The following is a 19,718-nucleotide window of genomic DNA, read 5'->3' as shown; positions in this document are numbered from 1 at the left end:
AGAACCAGTAGGTACACAAACGAAATAAGAACAGGTGAAAAAGGTAATAAGAAGAATGATCGAAGGGAGAAAAGAAAAATTGCAGACAATGCTTGAAGAGGATTCACACTTCATTGTCGCAGAGATTCATAGAAAACCAGAGCTCTGTTCTCACAATGGAGGAAGTCGCATATGGAAACGAGTCTGTTCTTAGTAGCATTTGTTGTGAGCAGAAAAATGTCCGGCAAATATTGAAATTTAGTAGAGAAGATTTTACGGCAATTTCAAACAGAAAATTTGTAAGGGTGTTTTCCGGCGAATGCATTGGTTTGGGTAAAATTTTCCAAAGTACAAAACAAACACTGGAAAACCTAATTTTACAATAAATATTTTCACGTCAAATTTTCCACATCGAAACAAAAGGAGCCAAGTAAGATGATAAAGACTTCCATGTGCAATCATTTACTTCTCCAAAAACCCAAATGAATTACTACTTGCTCATTTCCATCTTTATTTGGAAAGTAATCTACATATAGAGACTAAATAAATATTAAAAAAAAAAAAAAAAAAAAAAGGTAATATGATATGTCTAATCTCACTAAAAGGTGATAACTATATTATCCATCAAAGGAAAATGAAGATGAATTTTTTTAGATTTGGCCTCTTTAAAAAGACATAAATAGAGCAAGCATGTATAAGTTTGTTTTCTCTTTTATGGCATAATCATAATGATATTTCATAAGATGAACTGTCATACCCTAGACTATTATTCTGTCTTCTGTTTCTATCATATATGGTTATCCATGTAACAATGGAATGTGAGGTTTTCAAAAAAAGGACAAGATAAATATGAGCCATCTCGTTTTATGATTCTTCTAAATTGTATATTTAGACTTTGAGTTTTGACATGTGGTTAATTTAGACTGTTCTTTTAGTCCAATGATCGGAATGGATACATTATATCTCCATGTCTCGATCAATTCTTAAATGTGCAGGACTCAAACACCATCCGACTAATAATCGAGGATTCCTGATGCATGATAGACTGGTATTGGCTTGACGGTCACCCGATTAGAATTGATCAATTTCTGTGATCCACTAGTAACTGACCATTTATAACTCAATTAGACAATTTAAGCCAATTTAGCTTGATTATTGCCCATTTAAAGACCGCTTACAGCCTAATCAGTTAGCTCGTTTAAAGCTTTGAATATAAGCCGATTACCTAAGGCACGATTTTGGATTGGTAATCAATAGACCAAATAGTAAGATGTTCATGCCCTAACGTACAAGGTTTGATTACTTAAATGAGAGGAAACAATACGAAACCTTATATTGTGCTGGGCCAATCAAGCCTGGCCAATTGGCCCTGCTATTAGGAAGGGATATGGTTTTGTGTTTCCATCATGGAAAAAATACATATAACTATGTAGGAAAAGGGGAATTTTGGAGCAAGGGTTATGTCATACTTGCAATGATTTTTAGGCGAGGGTAGAGGTAGAACTATATCGAACTAGCTGAACTTTAATTTACCAAAAAAATAAAAAATAAATAAATAAACTACTTGCTTTTAAAAAAATACAAATATTCTAAAATAGTAATCTGGCATTAGATTGTCTAAATGACACCTCCATTGGTGTAATTAAAACTTGAGACCTTTATTTAATTTTCCATTGTCTTATCCCCATTTCTTGTGTCTTAGTTCATGGTATTGCTTGTTGTTGATGCTGATAATGATGATGCTAGGATGGATCCATCTTATCTGGTCAACTCTAGTAAAAATAATACTTTGTTGACAAAAAATGCACTTTTTGATTGTATCAATTGATACATATCAGTGACACAGTAGTATTAATTACCATCGATATTGATAAACATTGAATGATATGATACTAATACCTAAATACATATTCTTAATTGAGTATGGATTAGGTCCTCGTATGATAATCATTCTCGTACGATGTTTGATCTACACTTGGACTCCACTTAATCTCCCTCTTCTTTTAATTGATTTTTATTTTGAGTGGAGCCCAGGTGTGGATCAAACACCGTACGAGAACGAGCATTTGATACGAACTCTTCTTAATTGGTCCCACTGAACTAATGCAATGTAAATTTTCAACAACTCAACCTTAATTAATTGGGGTCAGCAATATGGATCATTGTTATCCAATCAGACCCATTCAATGTCATACTTGACACATGGCAAAAGCTATGCATGTATTCCTCACCATTTATTCTAAAGTCATTTTAGGTCTAAGCTCTTTTAGATCATTCAATATGAATCAAATCAATCTTATGTATTAAAGTATCCAAAGGCCTCTGTCGTTCCACCCAAAACAAAAAAAGGTCTCTGTTGAAGATGACTATGCCACCACAAATGATTTTCTCATAGCTTATCACGTATCAGAGCTACTCCCAAACTATATCTACTATAGTCATTCTTTACTTTATCATTCATAGTTTTACGAGCTCATCAAATCTCAGCATTACCATCCCCACTACATTGAGTTTATGTACATGAAGTTTCTTAAATGCACAAGATTCCATAGTATACATCATAGTGAGTCGTATTATTGTCATATGAAAATTTTCTTTGAGTTTTAAAAGAATACGTCAATCATAAGACACTTTGGACTCACATTTTCACTTCAACCATCGTAGTCCAATTCTTTGTAAAATATCATTCCTTATATTGCCTTCTTTATTTATGATTGGATAGATACTTAAAATAATCATTTTACAGAATCTCTCTCATTAATTTTCGCAATCTCACTACCCGTTATATAACTAAAGTTACACACCATATAGTTAGTTTTCTACTTATCTTCAAATATTTTGATGCCAAGTTACTTTTGTCTCATCCACCATAAAAATATCATTAATAAAAATATACACCAAAGAACTTCATCATCATGAATGTCTCTTAATTCTCCATGATAACTGCAAGCAATTAGAGGGTCTAAACTTAATCCTTTTTGTAACCCAATGTAATTAAAAATTTACTATCTTCACCTACACAGTTCTTATACTAGTCACTATGTTATCAAATAAATATTTGTTTGTGTCCCCATATTTACTCAAAATACTTCTTTAAATCTTTGTATGAGTCTCCGATCTGATAGATAGCTTAGTATAAAATCAAATTGCACGGTAAGTTTCTAGAATCAAAATATGATGTTGAGGGCCCAATATTTTGTTTTCTATGATTTGTGCATCACAGGCCGTCGATTAGGTCGTTGGAGTTGGATCTACTGGATTGACGATCCAGCTTCGAAAGCACCATTCCCATCAAGATTTTGTACCAATCTAATGGTTATCAGGTGTCTTGTGAGGATGAGGTCGGCGTCATGGAATCAACAACATGTGAGGAACCCTAATAAATATTCTAAAACCCACAGTCGTGGACGCGCCGAAAGTCGAAACTTGAACCCTTCTGCTATAAATCCTCTGTCTCTCTGTCTCTCTCTCTCTCTCTCTGTCTGAATCTCTCTTCCCGATTCCTTCTGTTTGTTTGTTTCTGCTGTGATCATGGCGAGTAACGAGGCAGAGCGCAAAGAGGCGGCGGAGGAAGAAGCAACAGAAGTCGTAGCCGGTGATGATGAAGATACAGGAGCTCAGGTTGCTCCCATCGTAAGGCTTGAAGAGGTTGCTGTTACCACTGGAGAGGAAGAAGAAGACGTTCTTCTAGACTTGTAAGTATTTCTCTCTGGATATCTTTTCGGTCATTGATTTGTATGATATTATCATTTTGATTTTGTTAGTGAATTTATCTGATCGTTTGATTTTTTTTTTATCGTTCCTGTTCGTGTGTAGAAAAGCAAAACTTTACCGGTTTGACAAGGATGGGAATCAGTGGAAGGAGAGAGGTGTTGGAACCGTGAAGCTTCTCAAACACAAGGAAACAGAGAAAGTTAGGTTGGTTATGCGTCAGTCTAAGACGCTTAAGATCTGCGCCAACCATCTAGGTCTGATACTTTACTCTCTGTGTGTGAATTTGTGTTGGTTTCGTCGTTGATGTTCTTGGTGGTATTGTTTACTTATGGTGAATTTATTTACTTATTTCTTCGCAGTTCTTCCTACCACTTCGGTACAAGAACATGCCGGGAATGATAAATCATGCGTTTGGCACGCAACTGATTTCTCTGACGGAGAATTGAAAGATGAGCTCTTTTGCATCCGATTTCCTTCAATTGAGAGTGAGTATTATTGACATATTCCTTTTCTTGTTTTAAACTATTACTGCAGTTGTATAATTCTTTTCATTGTCATTGTCTGGTATTGGAAGATTAAACCCATGGTTTTATGATTCATTGTTTGTTTCGATGTTATAAATTAATGATATTTGGCATGGTTCATTGCTATGTAGTGTTGGTAGATATTAGGTGACAATAATACTGCAGTTGATGTATCTATTGTGCAGGGCCATTGGGGATCAGAGGATCTGAAAATCTACAGAATGTAGTCTATATATTTCATGTGAAAATAACTTCGAAGTTGGTGTATCTATTTTTTCTTAGGGATGACTCAGACTCCTGGGGTTGATGAATATGCTATTTGATTTCTGTCATTTTAAATGACTGTATCTGAAAAACACCGGGTTATGATGCAGTGCTGTCAAAACATATTATGTTCAGAATTTTAGCTTCGTTCCAGAAGTAATTGATTTTAGTTCATATGATGGATAACATGGTCTTAATTTAACAAATAAGGAAGGGGAAATGTGGCCTTAGATATTATGGGAATGGGATAGTGGAATTTGGTTTTTGTAGTCTAACTTTATAGTTTAGTTGAGTTTTGTTACTTGGGTCCTCTGATTGATCTCATATTTCACATGTGTTGACAAAATGTTTCCATGTTGATTGTTTTGAACTGCCAGTGATTTCTTAACTAGAGGAGAACCTTAGTAAAATAAACATGGATTCATTATTCTACAAAGTTGCCTTTGGTTGATTCTACTACAGAGCTCTGTTAGTAGTGTTGTTGAGGATGCTTTCTTGCATACTGAAAATAAATTTATAGTGAAATACTTTGGCAAACCATGTGCATTGCATTGGTTGTGGTGTATGGTGGTTGGTCATATTAAAAAGGTTATAACAAGATGATTGATCATTGTGAGTTGGCTACTGATTCCAGTCTGCATGGTGCAATCAATAAGAATGAGACAAGAGAGTTGGACCCAGAGGTTGGGAGATGCAAAAACCTTGAAACACACACTGGCTTCTTAATTCTTACCAGGGATTGAGGTTTTGTTATGGAATTGAATCATGTTTCTGAATCAAGGGTGTGATTGCTATCTGTTTGATTACCTCTGCTATTAATGTGACAGAGGCTACAATTTTACCCGATTCAGAGTCCCAAGTTCTATTTATGAACTGAAATCGAACTCACTCTCTTGCAAAAAGATGAGAAAGAAATGAAAAACTGACGTGGTTGTATCTATACAGCAAGGTTGGGTCAGAGTTAACTTGAGAGGTAGAGGATGGACTTTTGGTAGTCACAGTGGCTGTGGTTTTGTTACCATCATGTCTCCAACTGAGAGAGAGAGATTTCTGTTTTTGGGGCTGGATTGGTAGACAATATTTTTTCTGTTTTTATGTGGTAATTTCTGTTTTATGAGAGCAACACAGTATTTTGTGAGAAATATTTTTATTCATTTGTTAAATGACTCGTTTGATTGTTGCTGGAGCAAGTATTATTATATTGTTGGGAAGTGTTTTTCCCCCTGGCTTTATACTTGGCGTAACATCAAATATTACTGTTACAGTTTCTTAATATTGAGTTAACTGAAATATAATCAATAGTACTGCTTTTTTGTGTGAATAAATGTTCTCTATATATTTATATGCATGCCAGACTGCAAATTTTTCAAGGAAATGATAAAGGAGGTTGCTGAATCTCAAGTTAAGAAAGCTGAAGAGAGTAAAGAAGCTACATCTGCTGCTGGCCTGATTGAGAAGTTGAGTGTAAGTGAAACTGAAGACAAGGAAGAAAAAACTGAGGAAAAAGCGCCTGCCTCTACGGCAGAGCAAAAGGAAGAAGAAAAGGCAAAACCAGACAGTTAAATAGATGAGAAGGTTCTACCTCAGTACTTGCAACATAATATGGTTCCCAAGAGTTTTGCATTGGCGCTCCAGAAGTTGGTGAAATCTGTTGAAGGTTGATGAATTGGTATGGGGATCTGCAGGAGGAATTAGTATCTTGTTTGTCAGGTGTCTGGTCAGTCGTGGATGGGGATCTGGAGGAACTGGTATCGAGTCTGTTGGTTGGTCAGGTCAGTCGCGGGATTGGTGAGTGTTTCATGACAATGGCTCGTCTGTCTGCCATTGAAGTTGTGATATTGTTTGCAAGTCAAGGTTGGTCTTGTTTCAGCTATGAAAGTGCAGCTTGGGGTCATTCTTATAGTTTGAAGATTCAATTGTACGTTTCATATCTTGAGTCAGTTAAACTTCTTTTGAATGTTATTTATTTTCTTGCCGTCTCCCTCTCACATAATTTCTTTTCTTTTAACTGGGGATAAGGATGCTGCTGGGGAGTCTAGTTCTTGCACCACCCAGACAGAGCCTGCTAAATTACTCCCCTTCCCTCCATGAATTCAAGAATCCGATCCATGTTGATGATCCATCATGTATTCTCATCAGCAGGGACTATGTGACTAGGTGGTGATCTCTTGCCCTATTTTAAAATTCTCTCATCTGGTTTGAATGTGGGTCCCATTTGGTTGCCATAGATCGTAGAGTTACGGAGTTCCCTGGGTGAAATGGGTATATATGGATGATACATTTTTCAAGACAACCATTGATTTGGTCCCCACCGGTGGTGTGGGAAACCTTTGCTCTTTAGTGTATGTCTCTCTCCTTCAGCCTGTTAAATGTCGTATATGACCCCTATTGTTGGAGGACAAAGAGACAGGAAGGTGTTAATCTTTATTAATGTGAAGAAGTGAAATGCACGATGTGAAAAGGCACCCCAGTGGATGCCCATGTGTGCCCCAATGCAGGGACGTGCCATCGGGGATTAAGATCAATTCTCCCCCCTCCCACCCAAAAAAAAACTCTATATTTTGTGGGTTTTGTGGATACATAGGAGTCAAAATATTGGATTAAGTTTTCCTTCACCTTTGGAAAGGGTAGACTGACTTCATCATCTGTGATTGGCATCTGTGATTGGACAAGGATTGAAAACCAGAATCAGGATTTGAATCAGTTTGACCGATTCTGATCTAGATAAAATTGAAATCAGTTAAAACTTAGTCCAAATAACCCTAATCCTAGATTTTGGGAAGAGAATCAGCCACGCCGGATCAATCAGAATTGAGATTGGCATATTCCTATCCCAATCAACCGATGTTTCCGATCTGATCAATTTCCATTTTTGATCCCTGGATTGGACTTATGTCATCATTAACTCCCACCCCTTGTTATTGTACAAAGTTGAAAATATCCTATTCCCAATGTTAATCAAATGGCCAAATCTTCATGCTCCTCTGTCTTCACCATGTCTGAAGGAAAACAGGGTCCCAAATTTCTTAAGATTCTGTATTCCAAATTTATGTTCGCTGGAGTTCGAAATTGCCACAAAGGAGATACTAAGCAAAATAGAATTGAAGCAAATTTATGAGAGATGGATTGCACCTCCCTCGGTCTTTCAACCAGTTCTACAGAAGGGCACTCTGCCTCAGGTCTATCATTATGATCAGCCAGGTTGATTGCAATATTGCATTGTCCAATACCTTGAAAATATCAGCATCCATGAAAAAGCTGAAAAGTAGAAAACTTGGCAAGAAGGTGACAAACAGTCATGGGCCTCATGGCCACAATGACTCAACAGTCTGCCAAGTTGCTTGATGTGAGGCAAATCTCTACATCAATTACTCAGAAAGATGGGTTCTAAAGTGGGAACAAAGAAGTCAATAGGAGGATAGAAAACATGGTTTAAGATTTTGGAATCCAATCGGTTGCATCGGCAGATTCAAATTGGAATTAGCCAGTCTCAATCCCGATTCCTGCTGTTCCGAATCAGTGATATGTTCGACCTGTTGAGCTAATCTGATTCAGATGAAGCCAGTCCGAGAAAGAGAGACAAATTGGACTCCATGATATTAAAGAACTCTACCAATCTAGTGTAGGCATTAAATTAAGATGATCATATCACAAGTACAAATAATTCTTCAACCACCGAAATGCAACTACTACTTTTGTCTTTACCCAAAGCCCAAGGATATTCAATACATACAAAATATCAGTAATAGTCTCCTTAACATCAATATATTTAACTGGCTTCTTGAATGTCAGCAAAGTTCTTTCTATGAAAAAAAATAATAATAATAAAAAGGGGAAAATATATGAAACCCACCCAGAAACTGCCACAAGAGAAGGCATGCTTTAATCAGCCAACCTGGGCAGCCAGGACATTAACATCATCTCATTGCTCAGGACAAACTCTGCACTGTTAAGTACTACCAATGCTAATATCACTTGCTGCTACTACCCACTACCAGCCCATCACTGAGCTTTGTTAAGTACCTGAGACACGACTGTACACAGATGATGGCTCTGCAAATAAGTGGAAGTGCAGATTCAAGAAAAACCTGACTAAAAATAAGCAGGCATTTCAACCACCACCATCAGAGAGGCTCACGCGTCACAGGATGCATTACATAGCAAGATTCATGGAATCTTATGGTGACATGGCATCACCTGATGTGAGCATCTGTGTTTCTGTTTCCTCGGTTGTGGGGTTCATAGAGTAGTCTACCACAGAATCACCTGCAAAATATTAAGATCAACGATCAGTGTCAAACCAGAACTATAAATATGCAGACATAATGTATAGATATTAGTTGTGAATCGATCCATTACTCATTACAGAATCGACAGACAGCCGTATTGGTGAAGTATTCTTCAGATCTGCAACAGTTAAAACAGTCAAGTGAGAATTTTCTCCAACATCCATTAAAGTTAAGCAAAAGAATCAGCTCTGCTTTCATATAAGAAAATCTCAAGACAGAAACTATAAGACCTACATGCTTGTTGCTTACCAATGTTTGGAAGAAGAGTCACAGGCCTCAAAAGGAATTAATGGCAGCGACAGAGAGCCATGCAACAATGTTTGTAGCAGATTTTTATTTTTTTTAATTGACTTTTGTGTGTTCCAGTATTATTATAGCGTAGATAGGCTATATTAGAAAAAGTATACAGCAAGGTATGACACACTGCAACCTAAGGTCCAGTCAAAATACCATTTTGGGTTTTTTTTTTTGTTTGTTTTGTTTTTTCTAATAATATAAAGGTTCAAATGGGTTTAGAGATGCTTAATTAGGGGTTTCCTGAAGTTTCGAGCCAAAATATGACCGTTCAAACACCAAAATGATCAATCGCAATTCATCAATGAAATATACCAGATTTAGATCAAATTTTCTATTAGGGTCAAAATCAAGGTCAAAACCGAAAATTTGAACTATGTTGGTGGCCCAGTATAGGAAGCTCAGCTCTATGGATGTGTGACATTGTATACTGGTATCATGATTATGATTACCGCCAGAGTGAGTGACAATTAGCTACGGTATAACTTTAGGATTCACAAGCTCGAACAACACATTGCTAACTAAATGTTTTTTGAGATTTATGTAGCGTTTGTATTGCCTTCTTGGTGAGTCTAGTAGGTTCTATTTGTTGTTGTTTTTGTCATACTATGATATAGCAATACTTTGTACTCTCAATAAAATTTATGTTATTATCTATCAAAATATGAAGTTCGGAATTTTTTGGATGTAATGGCTTATCATATTTATCCAAGATGTATGCTTTTGATGTATTATTCAGAATAGGCCCCACATGATTGAGTATTAATTCCTTGATTGGCTTATCAATACATCCAAGATGTATTATTCAAAATAGGCCAAATAAAAATATACAATCCAGGTGCAACAGTGAGGTGAGGCTTATCGTTTCTTAAGTATTTCTAAGGAATGTAATTACTTGATTTGGTATTGATGCTAACATTACCAATGTTTGAAATGGGTATAGATACAAAAACTTCAGGGATGCATATGGGACTTTTGGCCATGCAATCACAAATATTGATAGGGACACTACTGCTCTTGGTAGGCCCATTACCTTAGTTTCTTAGTTTGATTTATATAAGTGTGTACCATAACCTTAGTTTCTTAGTTTGATTTATATAAGGGTAATTTACAGCGCCACCCCCTGGAGAATGCCAGTATTATAGGAATACCCCCTCACTTTCACCAAATTAGACTCGGACCCCCTACCGTCAGTCACTGTTATGGAATATACCTTATATGCTGATGTCATCTATTATATTTTTTTTTTAATACCAAAATACCCTTTCTAAATGTTAACTACCTAAAATACCCATTTACGGTATTATACCCTGTTCCCCAAATTGAGACCTAACCCATTCCCAATCTCCGTGAAGAGCAGCGGCGATCGATCTCCGTGAAGAGCAGCGGCGTTTACCGGAACTTTTGGAATGGATCCAGAGAGGGTTTAATAACGTGATTTCCCGAGCACCGAAATCCTTCTCAAGAAGAAGATTTCATGGCTACGACGACGATGTTGGGACCGTGGATCATGATGGATGAGGAGGATTGAAGACCTGACTGATTAACTGTCGATTCAAAAGATGAATGAGATGCGTTTGTATGAGTCATGTATGACGCCCAAGGCAGGAAGCACAACATGGAAATAAATAAGGATTGGGACCCACAGAAGACTAGATGTCCAAGTGGATAAGACTACCTGAAGCCATTTTGAGTTTTTCTCTTTGAGGGTTCTCTCCTCTGTAGACTATATAGCTTTTACATTCTTTCTGTGGCTGAGGTGGATGACGATCTCCAATGGGTCTCAATTCTCGAGCTTCTTTCTGTCTCGTCGAAATCGATAATCCATATGGATAAGATTTGATGATAAAATAATGGGATTTTCTTCTTTTCAAAACCCTTATGCTTCGATTGGATAGAGTTGCAGCAAAGGGTTGCCGTTGTTGGGTTCTGAATTCTTCCTTTTCCCTTCCTTGTTGGGAAGAAATGGCCTTGAGAGATTTCTGATGAGTTGGGGAAGAAAGCAAATACCCAATTTCAGTTCAATTACCTCTCAGGTTTAGTTTTTTTTTTTTTTTGGAATATTTTTCCTTCGTTTAATGTGCTCTTGAGCTTCTTCCAGGTTGAGTCTTGCAACTCAGCTCACATTTTTTTTTTTTTTCCTCTCTCTCTCTCTCTCTGTTTTTCTATCTAATTTTTCTGTCCTCTGCTCAAACTTAACGTATAGGTTCTATATTTCTATTGGTTGCAAGAGAAATAAAGGTCAAAAAAAATTCTTTCCGTGAAGAGCAGCGGCGATCGATCTCCATGAAGAGCAGTGGAAGCGGTGATAGATGGCGACATGGAAGGAATCACGGCGGAGCTTCTAAAGACATGGGGTTATGGCAAGATCGATACTTGCAATCTCCAAATTGATTTCATCACAACCCTTTCGGCAAAGGCGACGACGGCGGATTTCATCACAACCCTTCTGGCGTTCCTCAAGGCTTTTCAGATTAGCGGCTACGAACCCCCTTCCGGCGACTACGGCGGTAGCAACAACAGAGATTCCTTCACCTCGGCTCTGATTCCGATCATCTCTAAGGATATTGCTGTGATAAAAGCTTCAGATCAAATGGGGAATGGGAAGATCGGTGGTACAGAGATAATGAAACGGTATACGTGTGAAGAGAGGGGTATTTTTGGGATAATAAGATAAGGGTGTTTTACTTATAAGGGTTAAAATGTCATTTCATAGCATCGCTTAACAGAGACTGACGGTAGGGGGTCTGAGTTTAATTTGGTGAAAGAGAGGGGGTGTCCCTATAATAATGGCATTCTCCAAGGGGTGGCGTTGTAAATTACCCTTTATATAATTATGTACTAAGGGCCCGTTTGATAACGTTTCAAGAAACGGCAGAAACGGAACAAAAAGCATTTGATAAAACTGTTTCGTTTCACTTGTTTTCAGAAATAGAAATTGAAATTTCTACCTATTTATGGTTCAAGAAACGACCCAAGCGAAACAAGTAGAGCTTGTTTCGCCGTTTCTGGAAATGACTCATGGCCATTCTTTCGTTGGTTACTATCGACTTCCAGAAACATGACTTATCAAACACCTTGAATTCCGTTTATGTTTCTAGAAACGGAAATTTATGTTTCTACCGTTTCTTGAAACAAAAAGGGCAGAAGTGTTATCAAACGGGCCCTAAGTACAATCACCTACTAGGAATAATCTTAATGCTCTAATGCAGGTGAATGGTGAGTGCTATATGGGAGTGATGCACTTAACTTTGAGCAAGCTAGCAGTTAAGGTGCTCCCAGACATGTTTAACCTCCAAATTTAAGCGCAACTGGAGTACATTTTCACTAATCCATTCCAAGAGGTGAAACCAATTGGGTCAAAAATGGCAGGAGAACTGGCTGTATGTGCACCACAACATGAGACAAAATATGCAGCACATATGCAATTATGCATGGGCATGGAGAATGATAAAGACCCAATTGAGTCAGCAACATCTTCCTGGAGAACTTAGATTAGATGACGAGGATCTCCTCTACGAATGGGTGAAGGATCAAGGTAACTATGTATTGGATCAGCCTGAGCGTAGGCCCAACCCCAAAATTTCTAGTCGGATGGGAGCCGGTGTCAATGTATTTATGACTTCTTGAGAGGGCTAAGGTGACTCACAAACACCATGACCTTTTGATTCCCAAACTGGTGGGGATGATAAGGAGGATACTGGCCACATTATAGTGGCCACAGTGAACCACTCTCACACTGTCCCTGTCCGCTGCTAGTGGAGCTAATAATGATGATGATGGTAATGGTGATGGTGGGGGTGATAGATATACATCACTTCAAGAAAAGTATGACAAGAGGAACGGAACCCATCCAATTCACAGGAGAGAGTTAGTTTGTTCATGTTACATAGGATGCCAACCACTGTGCACCTGTCGCCACACGTACAGGCTACTTAAGAGGCCTATGCTGCCGGTTCTAACCAGATGAGAAGGATGATGGCATGGATAGATGCTATGAGCTTGTCTGATACTCTCAGAGGCATGATTTGCAGGAAGGTAGTGGATATGGGCAGTGGCATGCACCGTCCTTTGTTGTAGAGAGAACTGGTGCTGAGTACAACGGGTATGGTGGCTATAGGTAATCTAGCTTCTTATTCGTTACCTCTTGAGTATGAGGGTAAACCGTGTGGTGGGTTGTCCTTTGTGGACAACATCTTCTCAAACCCAACCATACATGCCAGCTCCACCATCCAGTTATGATGGCTCCCTACATGGATCTTCATGATCGATGATCTTATACCCAATGCTTGGTTACCTCCAGCATGTTGACGATGCCACTTACAAGAATATTGTAGAAGACTTCGAGTGTTTCTTTTGGCATAGCATGACTGGCCATCGTTTGCAATACAGTTGGAGGAACAGTTGCGTCAGAACCAACAATCTGCCAGTGGTCTTACTAGTCCTCGGAACTCTATGTGGTACTAGACCATGGTCATGTACAATGTAACTTGGAGTTGTACCTTAGTGTTTATGTAACATGTAATGTTATTGATGATTATGAAGTGCTTTCCAATATTATGTTTTTTCATTCTTAATGCATTTTTAATTATTTTTAATTGACTTTTGTGTGTTCCAGTATTACTATAGTGTAGATAGGCTATATTAAAAAAAGTATACAGCAGGGTACAACACACACTAGCAACCTAGGGTTGAAGCCACAATACCATTTTAGGTTTTTTTGTTTTTGTTTTTTGTTTTTTTGTTTTTGTTTTTTGTTTTGTTTTTTTGTTTTTGTTTTTGTTTTTTGTTTTTTGTTTTTGTTTTTTTTTTTTGTTTTTTGTTTTTTGTTTTTTTTTATATAATATAAAGGTTCAAATAGGTTTAGAGATGCTTAATAAGGGGTTTCCTGAAGTTCAGGCCAAAATCTGACCGTTCAAACACCAAAATGATCAATCGAAATTCATCAATGAAATATACCAGATTTAGATCAAATTTTCGATTAGGGTCAAAATCAAGGTCAAAACCGAAAATTTGAACTATGTTGGTGGCCCAGCATAGAAAGCTCGGCTCTATGGATGTGTGACGTTGTATACTGGTATCATGATTATGATTACAGCCAGAGCGAGTGACAATTAGCTATGGTATAACATTAGGATTCACAAGCTCGAACAACACATTGCTGACTAAAAGGGGCCATATTAAAATACTTATCAGAAAGAGAAGGGGGGATCTTTAGATGCTTAGGAGAATCATTCCTTAATAGACCCAAATTAATTTTCTGAATGCTATGCTAAAGTTGTGCAAATGCAAGCATTGGAACAGAAAAAGGGGGGAGGGGAAAGGAAAAAAGAACAAGAATACACTTTTGAGTGTCAAACAGTTTCATACCAAGAGATTGGTGTAGCCCTTTGACGGCTTCAAAATTCTTGTATGTATAGCCAACAAAACTCAGATCTTTGGGAGCCAATAGCATCTGCACATAAAAGTTAGAAAACATATCAGATACCTTGTTAAAGCAAACATAACAGCTAGAAGGAGACGAAAACATTTTGTAATAACAGCATGTCCATGAGTTAGAAAACATATCAGATACCTTGTTAAAGCAAACATAACAGCTAGAAGGAGATGAAAAACATTTTGTAATAACAGCATGTCCATGAGTTAGAAAACATATCAGATACCTTGTTAAAGCAAACATAACAGCTAGAAGGAGATGAAAAACATTTTGTAATAACAGCATGTCCATGACTCCATGAGAAAGGAAAAAAAAATGTCAAAACATTTAAATTAAAGGCAACATTATTCCAGTAACTTTGATTGAAGTTTTCTGACATTTGACTCCATGTTTGAAACAAAATGATACTTTTAAATATTGCTTAAAAAAAAAAAAAAAAAAAAAAACCATCAATGTAAGATAACTGCATACTTCACATGATGAGTATGTAAACTAATTTGTATTAACAACATATTGTTAAAAATTGAACAAAGTTAACTTAGGTCCATGCATAGCATGGAGAAGGCTAGATGGCCTAGGCTTACCTGCCTCTGGCCCAATCTGGGCATGGCCATGAAACTGTAGGCCCATCTTGGACCAGGGCTGAGCACTGACTTAACCCAGTCAGACCATGCCTGCTATACCTTGGCATGTGCCAATCCAAATCTGTTGAAGATCCTAGCTTGTGAAGACTGAAATAGCTATTTCAATAAGATATGTGAACTCCAAATTGGCATTCCTTCTGTAGAAGAAGCCCTATAAATTACCATCAGAAAGTGCAAAGTAGTTCCATCCACAGACCTTCACCATTTCCCATTTGGATCTGATTGGATTGCTCCTCTTCTTATATGATAAGAATCACAACCAGACCCAACACACCCTCTGGATATACAGCAAAAGCTTTTTCAACTTCTTTATTAAAAACCAATTTCAAGAAGACTATCATTTACTAACCACATTAGGTTGGATCTCATTAAAACTGTTTCACATCCATTTCTATACTTTTGAATCATCAGGACTTGAATCTAGACTAATCATAATCCTCATTGTGTAACTATGGGTAAAAATGTAAAGTACACACAAGAAGATGTATCAAAGCATGAAAGTCCAAAATGAAATAGGGAATAAACTATATGTTTTCCTTCTCTGGGTGTCAATTTGTTATACCTTTCGTGAGTGTCCAGAGCCAGTTCTTGCCGCAGTCGGAGGATTGAGCTACAACATAATCCAAAGACTTTCTGGTTAGCACACAGATATTTACGCACCATCTAAAATTAGAGATTAAAAAAATCTAAAGGTATGAAGAAAATGAGCCAACATGAACCAACTAGTTCCCTGCACATACACAGTCATATGAGCTTCATGAAGGATATGCTTTTATTTCCTATTAGCATGCTTTTCTAAAAGGACGGGTTGAAAACTTATCCAAAGAGAAGCATACAATATGTAAGTCACAAAAACTGACGAAGAAAATTATGACAACTAACCAGATTTAGAGCGAAGGACAAAACGTCCTCACTTTCAAGTGGTTTTTGCATAGACAAGTTTTTGCTAGAGATTATAACATTGGACCATAAACATGCAAATCCATGCTTCACATAGAATTTCATGTGGTGCTTGTGATGCATAGAACATAAATGTCACCTTCATCCTTAACATCAGGCAAATGAAAAAGCTACTGCAACAGCATTTAACTGAAAAATAACAAACAACCAACTCCTAGTGCCATACTTCATCGAACTTCAGGAAATTTTGAGTATCTAGCTCCCCATTGACCTCTGGTTTAAATGCTGCCTCCATTTCATAGAGTTTGTCCCATACAACATCTTTAAACCAAGGATGAGCCTGAATCATTCAAACAGTGGAACATGAGTGAGAAAAGTGGTTGAATAAAAAGAAAGGAAGGATGCACTTAGATCAAGAACATACTTTTATTTGGTCCGCCCCTCCAGTTCCTAACCTATGTTCAACATCACATATCAATCTACAGATAAGATCCTTTGCCTCAGGAGTCAACCTTGCCTCTTCGGGAAATTTTAAGTGATTTCTCCAATGCACAATCTGGCAAACATTGAAAACAGGAAAGTCGAGCAAACATAAACATATATTATGGCCACAGGAAGTTGCTCAACTAAGCCATGAACAAGGAATACACTTGCAAGAAAACAATAAACCAATAAAAAAGAAAGATTCCTACATCATAAATAAATCTAAACAGCAGAAAACAACTGATGAAGGTGTATTACGGCCAAAGGCAAGACTTATATGAAACATTTTAATGCTACTGTACTATATGTAACCAATCTTGAATTTTTTTTCCAGAATCAATAACTAAACTAGAACAGTATATTACGATACACTTAGTTCATACTTAGGTGCACAGAAACAGACAAAAATAAATGTGCTAAAGGGTCCCATAGCTCAATTACTTGAAGTTAATTCCTGGACCTATTTTCGTTCTCGGTTCCGTTCTTCACTCATTACCATTAATAGATATGCACCTTCCTTTGAACCTTAAAAATGATTAAGATGGACCATGTGAATTGGCTACTCCAGGCCTCCCCAAACAAAAATGGTGTTCGTAAAAGACCAGTATACCTACATAAATTGATGCTATAAAAAACATATGTTTAAGGTATGGTTGAGTTGTATCATGATACGGTCCTAGAATTTCACCCCATATACCGGCTTACAAGGTGAGGAGACCCAAGACCATATCAACCCACATCAATTCCCATAGGAAACCGGTGTGGGATTAGCCCCCCATAAGCTGATATGGGATCGTAACATACCACCACGCTTTTGAACCCGATGTCCATTCAGTCCAAATCAGGTAGCCCTTTCTAAGCGGCTCTCACTCTGCTCCAGGGTTTCTGCCTAGCGACAGGGAACCCTTTCCTAGCAGCTCTCACTTTAGCACCAAATCGCCCCTTCCGTGCGCGGGTTGGGCCGATGATCAGCTGCTCTAATACCACTGATACAGTCCTGGAAGAACTCAACCCCATAAACCGGCTTACAAGGTGAGGGAACCCAAGACCATACCAACCTACATCAATTCCCATAGGAAACCGATGTGGGATCAGCCCTCATAAGTTGATATGGGATCATAATATATTATGAATAAAGATCAACCGATTAGTTGGAACAGGCTAATAGTTGTATCTTGGGGTTTACCCACTTACATTCCCCCCCCTTAGCTAGTTGGTGTGGTTGTGTTGCTCTTTGCTTCCACCTTCTTTTTTCCCCCTTCTCTCTCTTCTTCCCCCCCCCAAATTTTTTTTTTCCTTGGGGTTCTTTATATATTCTTCTTCCTCTTTCGTAGTCAATTTTTTATTAACCCAAAAAAAGAGATCAACCTATTACATTAATATCTCTTCTCTGATCGAGAACAGAAAAAGAGGTGGAACTTTTAACCTCTACATTACATGCTCCCATTGGAAAGCAATAAACTTCAAAGCCATGCTGGTTCCTCTCCCTTCATATATTCCTACAAATCGTATCCTGGTGGAACAAGAAGAAGCTTTCTCAGGCCAGACAAGTACAAGCTCCGATAGGTTGCAAGAACTAAGGAGTAGCCCCAATGAGATATTACATCTGACTATCCAAGTCTCAACAAGCACAGCAGAACCTTATGGGTAAAATCACGGTAGAGAGATTGCCAACAGATTTTATTGTTAACAGAATCTTTCTCCATTGCATATAGAGGCAAAAAAAATCACTTTGAATACCTTCAAAATACGGGAGTTTCAGTAGCCATATTAATATGCTGCTACAGAAAGATCCTGGGAAGTGATCAAGAATTTAAGTATCGGTATCGAGTATCGTATCGGAAGGGTGATTTTAAGAGACATCATATCAGAGAGATGCAAGATATACTAAAGATATGCCTAGAAATGGTCAAGAAATGCATAGATGTGCTTATGATACATAGAAAATACAGTATTGAAGCATAAAGCATTGTATTATGCAATATGTAATATATCAGCTTGATGCAAGGATTTGAGTCTTTTTTACCCAATCTCTAGTGATGCATAACAAACAAAAAAAATTATCTGAGCAAAAAATTAGAAGAAAAAAAAAAAAACCGACTATATCACTTTTTTTGCACAAATATATTTCGATCCATTATCTGAATACTCTATGTCCCTTATTGAAATGGTGAAGACTAAAGTCGTTTTTTTATATCAGATAATTTCCTTTAACTCATATTGAAGAGAAAAACAAGTTTCCAAGTCCTTCAGTTGCTTTCAGTTTCGTTTCTCACTCACGGTTTCTGTTTTGCAGGTTTAAAGGAGACATATCTTACCCGTATCAGATTGTATTGATCATGTATCAGATCGTATCGATACAAACACTTTTTTTGAAAAATAAGTATCGTGTCAGACTGTATCGTATCAATACCAGCCAATACTGATACGTATTGGCCGATACAATACAGTATGGTCCAATACTTTAAACCCAGGCTGTGATCCATAAGCACCACTATATAGAAGCAAAGTAGCAAACAATGATTAGGGAGGAAAAGAACACGATTTAGGCAGGCCAATAGGCCATTAAACATGTCTTATATGATGTTGATGCCATCAGTATTCTGGAGGCCGTGAGAACTTGTACTGGTACACAATCTGATGTTCAAGTAAGTAAATTTCTTTTTTGACTAAGTTTTTTCCATGATAACCCTATTTCTAACACAATGTCAACCTCCTCCGGTAATTTCAGTGTTAGATTGTTTATCACTTGATAGGTAATAATATCACAGTTAAGAATGAAGTTAACAACAGTAAACAGTGAATAAAATCAGATAATAATGATGACTATTAAAATCAACTCAACTAAGCCTTATCAAAATCAAATTGGGTCAGCTATGCCATTCTACTCTATTTAGCGCAAGAAGTGAATGTTTAGGATTCATGCTAATGGGGTTTGGCTCAGTAGCAGCACCCAACCCGGAGCATGCTCCAAACCTCCTCTTTTACCCAGGCTTGGACCAGCAATACAAAAGCAGCAGAATACTAAACTACAGAGAACAAATAAAGGAACTGTAACATCAAAATAGAATAATATAGAGAACAACTCCCTAGCACAGTTGGGAGAGTGTGGAGCATAAAAGCCCACCCACCCTACCAGGAGGTCTCGGGTTCAAGCCTTCTGGTTCTCACCTTCCCATTCCCCCCCCCC

General features: G+C 37.6%; 2 protein-coding genes across 4 annotated transcripts in view; one reads left to right on the top strand and one right to left on the bottom strand.

Moving 5' to 3' along the window:
• Positions 1-3,373: 3,373 nt before the first annotated feature.
• On the top strand, positions 3,374-6,456 carry LOC122064876 (ran-binding protein 1 homolog b-like). Its single transcript, XM_042628663.1, has 4 exons — positions 3,374-3,674; positions 3,796-3,947; positions 4,053-4,178; positions 5,836-6,456. Exons 1-4 carry the CDS (start codon positions 3,511-3,513, stop codon positions 6,042-6,044), a joined length of 651 nt encoding a protein of 216 aa, XP_042484597.1. The 5' UTR covers positions 3,374-3,510; the 3' UTR covers positions 6,045-6,456.
• A 1,692-nt stretch (positions 6,457-8,148) lies between these two features.
• Positions 8,149-19,718, bottom strand: part of LOC122064853 (serine/threonine-protein kinase 38-like) — a 33,102-nt gene continuing 21,532 nt past the window's right edge. For 2 of the 3 annotated variants that reach the window (XM_042628639.1, XM_042628645.1), the window contains exons 8-13: positions 16,470-16,601; positions 16,272-16,385; positions 15,708-15,755; positions 14,435-14,519; positions 8,841-8,888; positions 8,149-8,747 (exon numbers count right to left, since the gene is read on the bottom strand). In XM_042628639.1, the coding sequence (XP_042484573.1) occupies positions 8,659-8,747; positions 8,841-8,888; positions 14,435-14,519; positions 15,708-15,755; positions 16,272-16,385; positions 16,470-16,601 (516 nt within the window). In that variant the 3' untranslated portion in view covers positions 8,149-8,658. The remainder of the gene's footprint in view (positions 8,748-8,840; positions 8,889-14,434; positions 14,520-15,707; positions 15,756-16,271; positions 16,386-16,469; positions 16,602-19,718) is intronic. The other variant, XM_042628653.1, reaches the window with a different exon arrangement.

Source organism: Macadamia integrifolia, chromosome 2 (assembly GCF_013358625.1).
Source record: "Macadamia integrifolia cultivar HAES 741 chromosome 2, SCU_Mint_v3, whole genome shotgun sequence".
NCBI lineage: Eukaryota > Viridiplantae > Streptophyta > Magnoliopsida > Proteales > Proteaceae > Macadamia > Macadamia integrifolia.
Note: the sequence above shows the minus strand (reverse complement) of the source record. Positions and strands in the feature narration are given on the sequence as shown.

What these genes read in the sequence shown, in the direction of transcription:
- LOC122064876 (XM_042628663.1), top strand. Translation starts at nt 3,511, where the DNA reads ATGGCGAGTAACGAGGCAGAGCGCAAAGAGGCGGCGGAGGAAGAAGCA. An exon ending in GATCTGCGCCAACCATCTAG is followed by an intron (nt 3,948 to 4,052) that starts GTCTGATACTTT and finishes ATTTCTTCGCAG; the next exon opens with TTCTTCCTACCACTTCGGTA. An exon ending in CCGATTTCCTTCAATTGAGA is followed by an intron (nt 4,179 to 5,835) that starts GTGAGTATTATT and finishes TATGCATGCCAG; the next exon opens with ACTGCAAATTTTTCAAGGAA.